The sequence below is a fragment of the Helianthus annuus genome, chromosome 12 (genome assembly GCF_002127325.2).
Source record: "Helianthus annuus cultivar XRQ/B chromosome 12, HanXRQr2.0-SUNRISE, whole genome shotgun sequence".
NCBI lineage: Eukaryota > Viridiplantae > Streptophyta > Magnoliopsida > Asterales > Asteraceae > Helianthus > Helianthus annuus.
In genome coordinates this window covers 996,802-1,014,784 of record NC_035444.2, presented here as the reverse complement: position 1 = coordinate 1,014,784, position 17,983 = coordinate 996,802, and the positions used below count along the sequence as shown (strand labels likewise).

Genomic DNA, 17,983 nt, shown 5'->3' with positions numbered 1-17,983 from the left:
ATCTAATATATCGGTCCTTGACCGATAACAGATATTTTTCCGCATTAACTGCATAGCTTATAGGCAAGCAATGATTGTTTCGTGTTCCTAAAGCCGCCATCCCAACAGACGCTATTATTAGACAGTCTTAACATTCACAACACAATAACGCTGTTCAATTTAAATAATCGAACTATTGGCTCCCTCGGATGTTTATAATAGCGTCTTACAAAATTTTCATCTAAAAAGCTTACTACAAAGCAATAAGATTCAAACACCAACTTCAGCATGGATGCCCACTTTCCAGTCGGACCAGTAATGTTTAGATCCTGGGAGAAACAATATGCGAATACAAAACCTTGATCCTCAACTTTTAGATACCAATTGTACATACTTCCCGTTAACAGCAAATTTAGAGCTCGAATTAATCTGCACAACAATCATATTTTTAAAATAAGTTCAAAAATAATTAATTCATCAACTATGACAGCAAAAACAATATAACTAGTCAACTACAACAAAATGTATTATTTACTAGAAGAATATATTTAGTGGGTTCGATACATAAAAGCTTGACTTTTGACCCCTTTGACCTTTCCATTATTTCTTAACTACGCTTTAAAATTTTCCTGTTTTGAGAAATAAAACAAAGAGTAAATTATATTTTCCGTCCTTTATGTTTATACTAAATTTAAGTGGGTGTCTTTTTTTTTTTAAATTTCAGGGATCATCCTTTAGGATTTGAAAACCTTACACGTCACATCCTTTGCGTTAACGGGCATCCATTTTTCTCGCTATACCAGACCATGTGACTTGCACACGAGGGTATAACTGAAACATTTAACTGGGTTAGTGTCAAAGAACAGACGATGCAAGGTTCCCAAAACGTAAAGGATGATTACTGGCATATTTAAAGGTAAAGGGCATCTACTGAAATTTGGTATAAACATAAAGAACGAAAAATGTAATTTACCCTAAAAAGAAACAACGAAAATCAACCGACTAGAAGTAAATAGTGTCTGGAAGGATCACAAAAAGGTAAAAAAGAATGTCGTCTTGAACTAACCTTATGCTCAAGTGTATCAACCAGCTGGCTTTCATCTATTGTTGAGCCAGATTCCCGTATAGTCTGCAAAACTTGCGTGCGTAGTTTTCTCATCTTCAATTTGCCATCAGAATTCTATCAAAATACAACAAAGGAAACTTTTAATCTATACAAAAAAAAGGAACAAAAAAATAAACAAAGCTTGTAGATCAAAGTATACTTACGGATTTCAGGACTGCGGTTATTATTTTCTTCCACTTAATTTTCTTCTCAACATCTTTATCGCCTTTTGATTTCTTTGTTTTCTCTGATTCGGCATTTGAATCATGAATCAATTCACCATTGTTTTCAGATTCTTCAAGCTTTCTCTTCTTGCTTTCAGAGGTATGTGATGGTGATTCCTTTTTAACACCCTCGCTCAGTGGCAAATCGGCCTTTTGTATGTTTTCAGATTTAGTTTCAGTATTAGGTGTGGGTCCATCTGAATCCTTAGGTGGTTGCTTTGATGCATGAAATGCGCGTGCTTTTGCTCGGTGTTTCTTTCCATCGGCATGGAGAAGTAGGGTTTGCTTACTGGTAGCACTTGTGTTACAGAGACTGCATGTTGGTAAAAGAAATGTCTAAGTATACAGTCTTTAAGAAAAAAAAGTAAATATGAATTTCTGTAAAATATTTCTATAAGTTGCTCATGCAACACTAGCTAATGCCATGCCAGCTTTTATATCAAATGCCAGATATGCAATAAATGTTAAAGTGGAAGAAATGACTTGCAAGTAAATACGCAAAAGATAGTTTTGTGCGAGAACGGAAAAAACTTCATTTTCAATTTAAAGTTCTAAAATACATAAAAATGACTGAAATGCAATGTTTATTCATCTCTTCTATCGTTAGAAAAAAAAACATATATATGAACGAAATTCGATTATTTATAGAACTTACACATGTGACATGTGTAAATCATGTGTAGGTATATTTCCTACACTTAACATATAGTTTAAAAATAAAAATATGAACAAATTAGTTGAACGGTATCTGGGTTTTAAAAAGCGCGCCTGAGGTGCGAGGCGCACTAAGGCGCAGCCTCTGGGGCTTTTTCGCTCAGCGCCTTGTGTAACTACAAGAAGCGCCCAAAAAGCGCAAATTTTAGGGTTTTTTGGGGGCTTTTTGGCATGAGGCGCGCGCCTCATGTATCTGAGGCGTTTTACCTGCAGAAAATTGTTGTACCTTGGGTTTTTTTGACTTGTAGATGTAAGTAAAATAGTATAAAGCCTTATTTATAGCTATATTTTGGTTAATGGAAGCTAAAAACCTATGGGATATATAAAAAAAATTATATAAACATCTTGCGCCTCGGGTATGAAAAGCACACCGCTTTTGCGCTTTGCGCCTCAATTTTAGACCTCGTCGCTTTTGTGCGCCTCTCGCTTTTAAAACCAAGAATGGTATTTTATGTACATATGTATAAAGTAAAATATATATATATATATCAATCATTAAGAGGAAATTACATATTCGAATATAAATATTAGAGTTAACTTTCGTTTTGTTCCCTGTGGTTTGGTCATTTTAACGGTTTCTCCAATAGTTTAAAAATGGCTATTTTTAAACTATTGGGGCAAAACCGTTAAATTACCAAATCACATGGAGCAAAATGGATTGGAAGTTAACTCTAAATATTAAATTTCAAATCAGTTGTCATGTGACATCGCTAAGACTATGTTGTGGCCTTCAAAGAGGGCGTGAAAAGTGCCACGCCAGCAGAACGTGGGTGCGCACACCGCCACAAAGAGGCGCTAAAGGGTGTGTGTGTTTGGAGGGGGGGCGGATGATAGCCACAACATGGGGACACCATTCAAAGAGAGTGAACAATGGTTGCTTGCATGGCGCCACTTTTTTCCCCTTGAAGCCCCATTAAACCCCCCACAACGCATAGTCTAGAACGACAAATATTGTCATGTCATCAATTTCAGAAAATGGAAAGAAAAAAAAAAAGACGGGTCATTAGTTGATATAGATGGTAAAACTAAAACAAGTGTGGGATGGGTTTTATGTTGCCCTAACTAAAGTTCGCAGCTACGATATAACAAAAACTTCATAAGCAAACCTGCAAAACCATGGAGGGCGTTCTGATAATCCAACATTAATGTCAACCTCAGGTTTAGGCTTTGAGTTACTGTTGGGTTTTCCAGGTGTCCCATTTGTAGTTTTAGCTTGGCCCTTTGGACCATACTTTTCCTGCACAAAAAATAATTAAAAAAATAAATCACTAAGTCAGACGCATAATGTTTTATTTGCATAAATGAAGAATGGTGAACAACATAGTTGTCGATTCACAGAGGCTCTAAGAGCAGCCGAAAAAATCATCATGCGTCTTAAATTCACAAAATCACAGAAACTCTAAAAAAATCTTGGTTGTTTACAATAACAAACCAACGCAAGTCAGCCAGTTTGAGATCCAAACAGTTCAGTTCACGGTTTGGTTTTCGTAGTTTGCCAGTTCAGTCTGATTTGAAACTTGGGAGTTAAGACTGGGTGTGTAAACCGAACAGGCCGTTTAACTTCTATTATTTATAATATTTTTCATTTTTGAATTATATATATGTATATGTATTATACTCATGATCCATGTTAAACACTTTAAAACTTTAATTCAACCTAAGGTTTTGAGTAAAAACATTATACGAAAAAATCGGTTCAGACAGTCAGAACTCAGAACAGTTAACCACCAGGTTCAGCCACAGTGGATACCCTTGAAACAGATATAGCTAACACTTTTCCAAAACTCAATATAATAAACATATCACAAATAAACCCTAAAAAACAACACTATAGAGTCGAATCGAAATCGCACCATTTCCGTCATGCACTGTGTGTGTCCTTGAACAGTTTGTTGGCCAAACATTTGGCCACAATCGATGCATGATAACTGCACGAACAAATATACGATCAAAGACACGTACAAAAAAACAACAATTACTCAATGGATGAAATTGAGGTAAGAAATAGAACCTTGTTAGCAGAGCAAGATCTGAAATGACTGGCGAGCTTTGGTTTCTTGAGATTGTCACCACAGTCCTCGCACTGAAACCAAACCATGGCTGCTAATCGTTGGTTCGAGCGGAGGATTCAGAAATTGGAACCAAGGGGTTTTTCCTTTTGGGGCCTTAGGGTTTTACCACTTGTTGTTTATGGGCCTTAATTTAACAAGAAGCCCGAATAAACAGTTCATGATAAGCCCGTATAAAGTTTTTTTTTTTTTTTTTTTTTTAATGATAAGCCCAGGTAAGTACTCGTTGAATATTTGAATTTCAACTTTTCGCCTACCTGTCAAATAAGATCCACCGAGTATGGCGGCTAAGACCTGCCTCCACTTTTGGTCGTTGTTTAAGGCTTAGCTCACACTTTTTGGTTAAGGCTTAGCCTGCGTTTTTGGGTAGGCTAAAATTCAATATCATTTTTTTTTAAACTTAGTCAGCTTGACTAGTTTATTAATTTTATGTTAAATATATCTATCATCATTTTGTTTGATGTTATAGTTTAAAAAACTCATGAAACCTATAAAACACCTTTTATATTAGAATGTGTCATCAAATAAAATGGAGAAAACTAGCTCTATATTATAGTTTTAAATCGTTTAAATACTACATGTGTGTAGAGAAAGAGAGACCAATTATTAAATACAAAATTATCACTTAAAGTGTGAGAAGTCGTCTAGAAGGCTAGAATCATTGATTAAAATGAGGCGATGATAAAATCATAAATAATAAAAAAGTAAAAATGGGCACACGGTTGATTATTAGACTGATGTACACTCATTCGTTTTGAAAAAATAAAAATTCGATGAGCTTGTTGGTATCACGGGAGGAAACTTTGGGTAGAGTTCTATTACTATTAATGGGTGGCTCCGCGATTTGTTATGAATCTTCGTTGGGGTTAGCGGGGGATTTGCTAGACAGACATTATCGAATAGCGCCTTTTGATGAGAGATATGAACAAGAAGCTTCGAGAAAACTTGTGTTTTCTAAGTTATATGAAGCCAGTAAGCAAGCAGCGAATACATGGATATTTGAACCCGAGTCTCCATGAAAAAAAAAACAGAATATTTGATGGAAGAATGGGGGATCCTTTTGAACAACCTGTTATAACATGAAAGCCTTATATCTTGAAATTAATTCATCAAGTTGATGATAAAATCCATGGGCGTTCCAACGGACGTTATTCACGTCTTACACAACAGCCCCTTAAAGGAAGGGCCAAAAAGGGGGGCAACGGGTCGGAGAAATGGAGGTTTGGGCTTTAAAAGGGTTTTGTAAAAACTTTTTTGTTGACTTTTTTTTAAACCTAGTTTCATCAATTTTGTTAAACTCGACTAATTTTCATATACATTATTATTTTTTAATATTATATATAACATCAAAAAAAATTTATCATTGCTGTATAGTTTCTTTGTGTTAAAATAACTAGTAAAAAAGCGTATATTTAATGAGATAACGTGTGTATATTTATATACATAATTGAGTTGTTTTTCAATTAAGTAGTTTATTTATTTATTTATTTTTTTAATATTGAGGGTAGTTTGGTAACTTCACATGAACTTAACTAGAAAACTAACGACATTAGCTGTTAAAGACAGTCTGGTTATGAAAATGCAATCACCAGACCTCCTCGTGAACGTTTTTTCAATAATGGAGATTAACTATGTAATTTTGAAACCATGAGGATTAAATGTGCAATATATGCAAATCGCATAAAAATCTATTATAATAAAAGAAACCAAATTTTGGACACGTGTCATTCATTGAAAGTATCCTTAAATCTATACTTATCTTATATTAATTAAATATCTTATATTAAATAAATAAATAAATAATAAATTAATAGTAAATCTTATCGTACTTTAATAAAATATTATCCTTAAATCTAAATTGTTGATTTAATATATTTTTAAAATAAATACCTCTTTTTTCTACTTATCTTATATTAAATATATAAATAATAAATCTATCTACTATAATAAAAGAAACCAAGTTTTGGACACGTGTCATTTATTGAAGGTATCCTCAAATCTATACTTATCTTGTATTAATTAAATATCTTATATTAAATAAATAAATAAATAAGGAATTTATAGTAAATCTTATTGTACTTTAATAAAATATTATCCTTAAATCTAAATTGTTGATTTAATATATTTTTAAAACAAATACCTATTTTTCCTACTTATCTTATATTACATATATAAATAATAAATTAATATTAAATGTTATTCTAATTTATTAAAAAAATATTATTTGGTATACAAAATTATATTTATTCAACTCGTGTAAAACGCGGGGTTTTCAAAAATATATTTTTTTATTATTTACTATAAATATAAATTTTTTTATTATTTCTATACAAAGTTACATTTATATAACCCGTGTAATACACGAATTTTTTAAAAATATAACTTTTTTTATCATTTGCTATGTAAAATTAGATTTATTCAACACGTGTAATACACATGGTTTTCTAAGGATATAATTTTTTTTATTATTTGGTAGATTTTTCAACCCGACTATACATGGGTTTTTTAAAGATATGACATTTTTAGTATTTAATATATAAAATTACATTTATTTAATATGTGTGTAGACGTGGTTTTTAAAGATATAACTCTTTTTTAAATCTATTCAACACGTGTAATATACGGGGTTTTTAAGAATGTATTTTTTTTATTATTTCGTAGATTTATTCAACTTGATTATACACGGGTTTTTTAAAGATACGACGTTTTTAGTATTTAGTATACTAAATTAGATTTATTTAATCTGTGTAATACTCATGGTTTTCAAAGATATAACTTTTGTATTATTTATATCAAATTACATTTATTTAACCCGTACAATATACGAGATTCATAAAGATATCACTTCTAATTATTTAATATGTAAAATTACATTTATTCAACCCGTGTAATACACGAGGTTCTAACCTAGTAAATTTATATAAACAAACCAAACAATTAAAAAATAAAAGATTAAGATATACGCATAGGTTATCCTCTTATAAAAATAAATTTATTTCAACGACAGCTCTGATAAAAATAAATTTATTTCAACGACAGGTTTGTTTTAAACAATTCAATTCACACTATGTAATCAATATTTCAAAATTTTGTTATACTTCAATTTAATATCATATAATAAAGGTCGCTTTCACAAAATTGCAACAATAGTATTTAGACACGGGTCGGTGAGAAAACGTCAATTCAACTATGCGTATCCAACCAACTCAAAAATATATTTAGAATTAACCAAAAATATTCAGAATACCAAAAATATTCAGAACAAAAATACATGAATTCAAAAGATTAGATGCTACATATGTAATTACAATTTTACATTTTTAATTTGTTGCGTTAGTATAAGTTTAATGTTTAATTTGCCAAATTATTTTTTATAAATATGATGGTTGCAGAAGTCGCTAGCGCTTCCAGGTCGGTCAACTGGGGATTTGTGAGTACTCGGACATGCTAAATAATAAAAAAAAGTTAATTTTTGAGAAATTATATATATGTCAAATATTATAAGTTAACTAATATTTATAAGAAAATACGTGAATATTAATATAAACAAAACAATACATGTTCAAATAGTAAAATATTTCAAAAATGCATATTCATTCATTGAAAGATGATATTTATTGTTTAATATGATAGACATAGAAATTTTGTTCTAGTTATTTCTAAGCAAACTCGGCCTTAGTTGACCAGCTAAATCCGATTTTGGCCGATGTTGACCGCATTTGATTGATTCCGAGTAATTAAGTGGAGTTGACGAAAATCATCTCGAAAATCTACTTTGTAGCGAGTACTCGGCCTCCTAGACCCTGTTTTACATCATTAATAAATATAATAACGGAATTTTGTTTATATAATTATTTTTTGGTCATAGTGTTATTTAATAGTAATTAAATATTTTATTATCATCAACATTGTCATCGTATTTTTTTCATTGTATTTAAGATGTAAAGAAGATTATAGAATATACTGTGTATGAATATTATTTCATCTATTGTGAAATACACCCTAATACCAAAAGTCCTATTGGTAAATGAGTTGGTGCTATCTATATTTTTCTTTAATAAATAACAAATGATGTGATGATTTACACTATCGCAATCAAAATGTTAATTTATTCAACAATGCCTTTAGGAAAAAAAAGTAGGATGTGATTACAAATGATGTGATGATTTACACTATAACAATTTTTAATGTTAGGCTTCTCTATTTGTGTCGGATATGCGATGAGGTATGATGTATGTTGATGGTATGAGTTTAAATTTTCATTTCGATATGAGGACGCCAAGACGTTTAGTTACAGTGGTTGTATTTGTACCAGTCTGATTGTTTCGTGGGTTTGCATAATCGGAACCAATCAAACACTTTTTTAGTTATAATAAATGATAAAGTTATTCTGAAATATTTCATTCAATGCAAATATATATCATTAAATAAACGAATCTTCCAAATATTAGGAAGATCTTCATGATCTACTTTTCGAGTATAATCCCAATACAAATACAATTCCCAAATAACGGGAAACCCTAACCAACGATCACTATAAATAGACTATTTAGAGACTAAACCAAATGTATGGCATCAACTCTCTCATAATATCTCTCTGCAAATTACTCCCATAAACCGAGTTCTTACTCAGTGGGACAACAACTATACAATAAACAATTCCTACACAATATCTGCTATATCGGACGATATACGTGTAACACATACGATTAGTCACGTTCCGTTTTTCAGCACGTCACATGATCTGTGCATCGTAATCATGTAGTCACATTCAATAGTTCAGTCGTTACCTTGCCGTGTATCAATATTATGATAACTATATCTATATACAATTAATATCATATATTATAGCATTTTCAATAGGCATAATAACGAATTTAGATTCCCGACTAGAAGTTGAAATTGGCCAGTTAAACACTTACGTATTAGAATTCAAATAGAGAATAAAGAGCATTAAAAACATTCTTTATTTTTTGTCTGTAATTTGGTCAAAGTTGTTTTGACTCATGGTTTCACCATCTTTTCTGAACTTCATCTTCAAGGTATGCATTCGGGTTTAGTGTATTCCCCAACAGTAGCAACTGCTTAGGTCGATGTATCCTGAAAAAAATGAGTTCTCTTGGGGGATTCAGAATTTGTTTTAAGGGACCCGTGTTCAACACGATTATAAGCCAAAATGTTTTGTGTTTTTTGTTTACTTCCTAGTCCACCCACATTGGTTTTGATAACAACATCAAGTGTCACAAAATGCCGAGTTTTGATATAATTATTTGTTCTGTCACCCGAACATTACACCGGGGAATTAGGATTTCCTTCGCATATATAGTGATCCTTTTTGGTTTCATCGTGACTAAATCCCATTATATGTAATGTAGTGTCTTGTTCATGTATCACGAATGGCATTATAAGGGCACGTCTTGAGGCGCTCTATACAAGCTTCATTTGCGGCAATGCAGCTCCATTAAGGTTGTAACGGTCCATTATCCACCAAATGTACGACAACACTTTGAACTCCATGTTATAATTAACATGACAATAAGTCAATAACAACATTGTAAAAAAGCAAGATTGTCTAAATTCTAAAGACGTGTGACTCGAGAACTCATTAAAGTGCTCTAACACACGTTTGAACATATATTTGTGGAGTTTATAATTAGTTATACGTAACTATAAATCTATAATGACACTTATGAGGCATTTTGTTTGTTTATAGCTAGAGGAGAAATGTTTGAGATCGATCACATCTCCGCTCAATTTGTATCAAAACACAATGTATACATAACATAGCGTGTATATATCCACCATAACTATGAACACGCAAGCACTCCACCAGAATTTGCCGACATTATTTGGTAAAACATAGTTAAGAACAAGACACCAATTTAAGGCCATTTGCAAACCCCTTGCTAGTTTCTTGCCACGTAGGGTTAAGGGTTTTGTTTTATTAGGACACAAATGTTGTTTTTGTAAAGGCAGAATGTATGACTATGAATATAAATCGAATCTTACCTCTATTGTATAATCATAACAACTTAGACAATAATAGTGCAAGTCAGCTATAAAATAAATAGCATCAATGTGTCCGTAGTCTAAAGTCTAACGGTATAAAGGTGTAATGGAAACGTGTCTTCCAATAAGGTTAAAGGTTCAACTCCCATGGTAGAGAAACCTATAGATTCAGGAGTATGATTAGAGGGCACATGACTTAGTCGGCGGAAAAAACAAAGTCATTATAATAGCGTTAACTTACTATATTTTAACTGTATGTTGTCATACTGTGTATGAGTTATTTTATCTCACATGGATTATATAGTGTGTACATTATACAATATAATATTACAAAATATATGTAGGAGTAGCATATGAGACAAAAAGTGACTAGTTGGAATCACTTTGTATGATCTTTAGTAGTTCCTTCCATTTTAACGAACTTATACGTAGTAAATTTGGAATCCATGTGAGATAAATATGAATTATACACAGTAGTAAGAAAACACTACAAAGTGTTTAAAAGCTGATTACTTATATTACATACTAGCCTAAGATCTCGCGAGCTTTGCGGGTGGCTTAACTCAAACATATAATATGTACTGACATTGAACCCCATGTAGATCATCATTTTTGTTCTAGACCTTTCCAAACTTAGGCTTCACGTCTAAGGGTTGAAACATGTCCCAAACAGAAATACACGACCCTAACCGGTACAAACACAATAAGGTCAAAAGAGTACATTACATGGTTAAAACACTTGTATCGTCTAACATGAAATAAAGTGACTACAGTTTTATTTTATTTTATTTTCTAACACGCCACTTAGATTATTAAAGTCTTTTTTATCCCCATTTTGTAAAAAATAAAATTAACTTATATTGTGCTTATAAAAGAACCGGTAACTTATATTGATGCTTGTTCTTCTCTGCCTGTCGGTATTAGCAAGTCATAAGAGAAGCATTTGTAAGGATTTCTCTATAAATTTATTATAAAAAGAAAGACAGATATTAAGCAAGTTCATTTAGTATCAATTATGCATATACGTGTACTTACCTTCAAACTATACTCCCTCTGTCCATAAATACTCGGTTGTCACTGATCCAGGCAGAGTTGTATTGGGTAAGCCTAAATAAATCTGGGAACCTCTACCAAAGAGGACCGCCTTCAATCCAATTATCAACCCAAAACCTCGCTTTAGTTTCATCCCCTACACTACACACCAAATGGTCAGACAGGGACATGTGCAATTTCTCGAAGTATTCGTTAGGCGAACTTGACTTTAAAGATGACAAAACAACTTGTAATAAAAATGTTTTTAGTAAATGAAAACATGGTAATAAAAACTTATGTAACTGGCACCTTGAAGAAGTAGTTGATCGGTTGTTATAGCGAGGTATTTGGCGAGTAGTCCTGCAAATGGTAAATTGATTTCACATCAGTTATATATTTGTATAAATGTAGAACACACGTAGATTTAAGAATGACTGTTCAAAACCCATGAATGCTTAAAACAGATCCCGTAAAAACATGATATTACCCAACTTCATGAAAAAAAAAAGATCATATGGATGCATATCACGGGTCCTTCCATACCTGGTAAGACATGTAGGTCAGGCCAGCCATGTTATAATAATACTAATTATAATATTTCTAATAACAATAAAATTATAAAATTACGATGTATGTAAAAGGGATTTATTATCCATCAAAATCAAATCAAGACCGAATAAAATGACATGATGAAATGTAATTATGTAAGCCCAATTATGCCTAAAACCAAGTGTGCACTTCAAAATAGGAAGACAAAGAGCAAATGCAATAACTGCAGTTCAAATTTTACCTTGGATTGATGGATATAAGTATTTAAAATTGTAACACCTCGAATTTTTGTGTCCAATAATGTGTTAACACGTGTCATTTGTTTACACGTGGCATCTATAATAAATAAAAGACTAATTTTGACAAACCTTGAAAGTATATAAATTCGAGGGTTATAAATGTCAACAAGGGTAAATATACTGTATAGTATCCCTAAATAATGCTTAAACCTTCAAACGAATAAATTATAGATCGTACAAAAACAAAACGCGGAAGAAAGTGAGAGATTACAAACTACAGGGGTTAACTGTGTCAACATGTTTAATAATACCTCTGAGTGACCCTTTAACGTTCCAAAGACTTTGTAACGGTATTATACCCTCACTAAAATAATATATATAAATTTCGCGAAGTTTCGACATGAAACGAGAAAGATACGATCGAATTCGTAGAAGAAGGGTTAAAAGCGTCAACAATGAGAGTTAAGGCTTTCAGAATAATTAAATAAATAAACCGGGGACTTAATAATGCGGGTAAATAACACGAGGCCCCTATCGGTAAATAACCGAGGGCCAAACCGCAAAGTTACCCCTTCAAAACCGAAAGGTCAGGTAAATCATTACGAAAGATTTCGTTATTAATGGCCCGATTCAGTAATCATTACAAAAAGATTTAAAATCCTGAAATCTTAACCTTAGGCGACCCGCGTGAAGTTTAAGCATTAGTTGAGGCGGGCCGCGAGCCTCTTAAATAACGCGTCTGTTATATGAACTTTAGGCGACCCGCGTAAAAGAAGCATGGAATGTCCATGCGGGCCGCGTAAAGTGCCCAGATGCAGAATTATAGTAACTACTTGGCTTTTGGACCATTTGAACGATCAAACCTTAATCAAAGAGGCATGGGCACCCTACAATTGACCCATATCACTCAGGGGACATCTACCCATCATCATAATCAGTAGTAGCATGTTGTGTAATGATTTTAGGCCTTGATCTTGGCTATAAATAGCACCATTGTGCTCATAACATTCACAACATCAAAACTCACTTCTCTGATCATTCTAAGTGCTCCCAAGCATTCTCTTCTGCTCTATAAACAAGAACACACTTCTGTAAGTCGTTCACAATCAATTTGGTCTTGCATTTCCATAGTTATAGCTCATAAACGCAACCGTCGTAACTAACGGTTGTCATTGCAATATCTTGCAAATGGTTCAGTCTTATGACGAATCAAAAATGGTTATGAGTTGGTATTTATGTGGGTAATAAACCTCTAAAATGGTTCCCCCTGATCACCACTCTAACTATGTCAAATATCGAGTCAAACGCGCGATTAAAAAGTCAACAGAAAGCTATTTTGGCGATTTATGCATAATCTGTAATATATATGTTATGGAACCTGTTTTGATAATCATAAAACATGATAATAAGTATATAAACATGTTTGCGCTCGTTTGAATCGATCATTTACTATATAGAACCGGTTCGGAGCCGAAAGTCGCAAAAGTTTGACTTTTGCTTTGACTTCAGTTCTGACCCGTTTTAGTGAGGTATAAATATACCTTAGGACTCTCTTAGGACCAGGTCACATGTTGGTATACGCCTCTGTGGTCGGTTCATGAGTTATCCGAGTCTTTTGCGCAATTCCGTCATTCGCCTAAAAGTTGACCGTAACGGCCTTTTAAAATTAAAACGAGTATTTCGGACACGTGAACGGACCAAAACCTTGCTTATTTAATTATAAGCATGTCCCTGAAGTTTCACGTCAATCCGAGGTCTAGAATGAGAGTTATGCTAAAAGGCGCACTTTTAAGAAAGTTTTGTATTTAACGGCGCAATTAGCATAACGCCCATCTAACCCAAGTTTTCGTCACCAAAACTTTTACCCACTGTGGTAAAATAATATTTTGGGAATTTTAAAGATTTTTACCTTGCTCATAACCTGCGGTTATGGCTACGGTTCGGTAAATACCGAATATGCCCTTTTTGGCCAAAACGGGAGTTCTACAAGGTCTTTTGACCCGATTCCAGTTGCTACTGGTTTTAAATAATAAATAAAGTATTTTAAGCTTTTTAAGCTGTTCGGGAAACTCAGATTTCCTGTAGAACTCGAAAATCCCTTTTAAAGTCTTTAAAATGACCGAAAAGCCCCTACGGGGCATAATATAAACTTAAACTCGTTACGGGCATTACGGTCTCTGTGCCACCTGTAACACTTTTAGGGAGACTCGGCATATGATATCGAGATCAGCTCAGACCTGAGTTATCTTTTTTCATCGGTATTTACAGTCTCTGTGCCACCTGTAACACTTTTAGGGAGACCAGCTGAAGGAAGATCAGTTTCTGGTAGAGAATAGGATGGCGCGATTAAAGGCTCTCTTGTCAAGTCCACAGAAACTTCACTTTACATCTTTAAAATTAAAAAATGCTTATCAAATATAAGACAAATAAAACATACTTGATCATATTCATTTACATAGTTATTAAAAGAATCTGAATTGCAACTCATTGGTCACATGTTAAACAATGATATCAGTTATATATATGCTCCATAACTATATAAATATTCAAAATATTAGTAAATACATTATATCACATGAAAACACTATCTTTGTTGAACGTTTAATATCAAAAGGATATTACACCCTATGTCTTCATTTATGCAGTTTCAACTAATCCCTACAATGAGACCCACTCCTACATTAAAGTTTATAAAACTTAGAAATTGATTTCTTGATTAAAATCAAGAACCTATCATTTTTATAGCATCTAGCAACAAAAATTAGACGTTTCAAAAATCACATAATAATAGTAACTGATTGATTAGAAAAAAAAACACCACAAATAACCAATAACTACAATACCTCAATGGATTTGACAGTGGGCTTGTTGAGGCGTTTTAAGTGTTTGTGAACTTGAAGCTTCTACCTTGAAGTGAGTCCAGATACAGGAAGAAGATTATTCCAAATTTTAATCCCCAAAATTCAATCAAGTTTAAATGACCAATTCAACTATTAAAATTCAAGTTTTAATCACTGTACTTCAAGTTTCATTCAACATCAAAAGTCACCTGTTTGATAAAGTCTAATAAAAATCAAGTTTCATTTAACATCAGTTTCACATAATCACATCTAAACTGAACTAAAATAAAAAATTACTAGTTGGGAGAGGAAGTAAAACTAACCTGGTGTAGTGGTCAGTAAGCATCCGGCTGGTCGCAACTGCAGTAGCCACACTGTCACACCCCCAGAATCCACACACGGAGTACCACCGCTTGGAGGCGTGACATGACCAGGATCAAGCCACCAATCATATTGAACATATAAGTAAATAGTAAATGTCATTCATCAATACGAAAGGTGTTTTCAAAACCAAACATAATCAAATGTGTAGCGGAAGCAATAATGTAAAAACCCAACATAAGTATTAAGTTGAAATGTCATAAAAATGTTTATCATAACATCCATAATCCGTGCCCACAACGACCGCGCCTCCCGTGCAAGCTCCATGAGTACTTATGGTCCTGCAAGGCATGTAACAGAAAGTCAACAACTAGTTGAGCGAGTTCACAGTAAGTAAACTCGTAATAGTAGGTCCGTTGCATCACCATGCGTTATTAACTAAGTCAATTGTATGTTCATTTAGTGGGGGCTTCCCATGTGTGTATGTACTAGACTAGATGTAACCATAAGTGTTCTTCTAATTCCGAGAACAGTAGTACGTACGAGATTTACGTAGGTTTTACGTAAGTATCCTTCTTAACCTGAGGACAGTGGTACGCGAGGGTTTACGTAGGTTTTACGTAAGTGCCCTTCACAAACCGAGGCAGTAGTGAGTATAAGTTTATGTAGGTTTTACGTAAGTGTCCTTCGCAACCTGAGGACAGGGATAAGTACAAGTATACGTAGGTTTTACGTATGGGTCCTTCGCATCCGAGGACGATGGTAGATAGTCTAGTAACAGTGTAAGTACAAGTAATTGTTCAATCCCATTTCTTCAATCCCATTCCCTACCCACCGGGAATCCCATGCCTTGGTATAAGTGTGAACTCACCTTGGTTTGCTCGGTATGCTGAGTATGTGCTCACAGTTAATCAATCACGTCCTAAAGTACGCACGTATACATAATGAGTTTGTATTCACGAAGCTCACGTATAAGCACAATCATAGTGGACATCGTATCAGAGATCACCAAGTAGCACATATCACGTATTCAAGTTCATTCAAATTATGTTTAACATTTAACGGTAGTTAACTAACTGGGTTAATTCTTAACAGAATTAAGTTAAGTTATTGTGCAGTTTGATCACTCGACGAAACACCCCTTGTTTCGTCGTATTTACCCTTGGCGAAACACATTTGTTTCATCGTAGCTACCCTCGGCGAAGCACCCCCTGTTTCGCCGTGTCCGTTTCGTGGTCACCAATGTTGACGAAGCACATCAATGTTTCGTCGACATCTGTGTTTCGTAAAGGCGTCTGTTTCGCCGTACAACAGTTACGTGCAGAACCCTAATTGTCGTCATCAACAAACAGCAATCATACAGAAATCATTTAGCATAGAATCATCATCTAATCATCATGAAATCATTGATACAATACAGTAATCGTTCAGTCATTATCGTTCATACAGAAAACGTTAACCAAATCATATTATAACAACCAACCTCTAGCATGAACCCTAGATCAAGAGATGACCTTAAATCACGACATGTGCGGATCCGGTGATCATATTTCTTGTAATTCACTACGCCATCGATAACATACAAGATCAACACCAAATAATTCATTGGAACCGTCAAGCACTTAGAAACAACATCACCTACACTATGACATCATGATTCTAAATTCATATGGTTTACAAACCCTAGACTAAACACACAAAGGCACCAATTAACAAGTACTCATACAAGAGGGTTTACACTAACCGATTCGAGGTGAACAAACAAGGATTCGAGAGATAGAGATGATGGTGAACGATGGATGTTGCCGTCGCACAGTGGAGGAAGCTCTTAGGGTTTCTTATTTGTCTAAAGGTATGAAACAGAGAGTCGTTCCATGTTTTAAACACGAATTAACGTTTTGGGCCCGTAATGGGCTTCGGCGTAACTGGGCTCGGCGAAACACATCCGTTTCGTCGGGATGCTTGTGACGAATCAATCTCTGTTTCGTCGTTCTGGTTTATGGCGAAACACTTGTGTTTCATCGGATATGTTCATGGCGAAACAATTGTGTTTTGTCGGGTCATTCCAAGTTAATAGTTTACAAATTCATGTTCATGCAATCAAAACACTTTACTCACGTTAAGCACATAATATATCAATAAATGTCTCATCCTATTATTCAGTATACAGTTACAAGTCAAACCAAATCAAACAACTAAACAGTTAACGCGCAATAAATGTGAATAAGGAAATCTTGGAAACTCGAGTTGTCACATTATCCCCAACTTGAAAGAAATTTCGTCCCGAAATTTAGCATGCGGTTACTGAGGAAGCTAGGTAAGTTGTATCGTTTACTGGTTTTCCTAGGGTGTCACATCATCCCCCCGTTGATTTGGAATTTTGTCCCGAAATTCGGTAGTAGCTTCAGCCTCAGTAGAAGTTGCATTGTTCTGGAATAACTGGGGATACTTGAGTTCCATTTGGTCTTCTCGTTCCCAAGTATACTCTGGGCCACGACGGGAGTTCCAACGAACTCAAACAAGAGGTATTCTAGTGTTCTTGAGGAACTTAACATCCCGGTCCGTGATTTCAACTGGTTCCTCGACGAATCGCAATTATTCGTCAATAGTGAGCTCCTTCTAAGGAACTATGAGGGTCTCATCTGACAGACATTTCTTCATATTCGACACGTGAAAAACGTTGTGAACTGCACCGAGTTCTGCTGGTTGGTTCAGCCTGTAGGCCACTTTGCCTATTCTCTCCATGATTTCGAACGGTCCGACACTTGATCCCCAACTTGGAACTCGAGCGGTTTCCTGCGCTTATCAGCGTAACTTTTCTGACGGTCACGAGCCACCGCCATGCGTTGTCGTATCTGTGCAATCCGTTCAGTAGCATCAACTACCATTTCTGGGCCTGTGA

At 34.2% G+C, this 17,983-nt stretch overlaps 1 protein-coding gene and 1 long non-coding RNA gene across 2 annotated transcripts; both read right to left on the bottom strand.

The window, feature by feature from the left end:
- Positions 1-99: 99 nt before the first annotated feature.
- LOC110893715 (UBP1-associated proteins 1C) lies at positions 100-4,192 on the bottom strand. Its single transcript, XM_022140827.2, has 6 exons — positions 4,034-4,192; positions 3,876-3,950; positions 3,129-3,259; positions 1,249-1,621; positions 1,046-1,159; positions 100-408 (listed from the first exon to the last, which is right to left on the bottom strand). The coding sequence occupies exons 1-6, from the start codon at positions 4,118-4,120 to the stop codon at positions 346-348; spliced, it is 843 nt and encodes a 280-aa protein (XP_021996519.1). The 5' UTR covers positions 4,121-4,192; the 3' UTR covers positions 100-345.
- Positions 4,193-11,054: 6,862 nt separating this feature from the next.
- LOC110896260 lies at positions 11,055-11,706 on the bottom strand. The gene is made up of 3 exons (XR_002567789.2): positions 11,620-11,706; positions 11,442-11,492; positions 11,055-11,294 (listed from the first exon to the last, which is right to left on the bottom strand). It is a non-coding gene; the product is annotated as an uncharacterized LOC110896260 (long non-coding RNA).
- Between the last annotated feature and the right edge of the window lie 6,277 nt (positions 11,707-17,983).

Coding starts and splice junctions, on each gene's coding strand:
- LOC110893715 (XM_022140827.2), bottom strand. CDS start 4,120: ATGGTTTGGTTTCAGTGCGAGGACTGTGGTGACAATCTCAAGAAACCA. Junction 3,951..4,033: donor GATCTTGCTCTGCTAACAAG/GTTCTATTTCTT, acceptor TTGTTCGTGCAG/TTATCATGCATCGATTGTGG. Junction 3,260..3,875: donor CACAGTGCATGACGGAAATG/GTGCGATTTCGA, acceptor TTTTTTGTGCAG/GAAAAGTATGGTCCAAAGGG.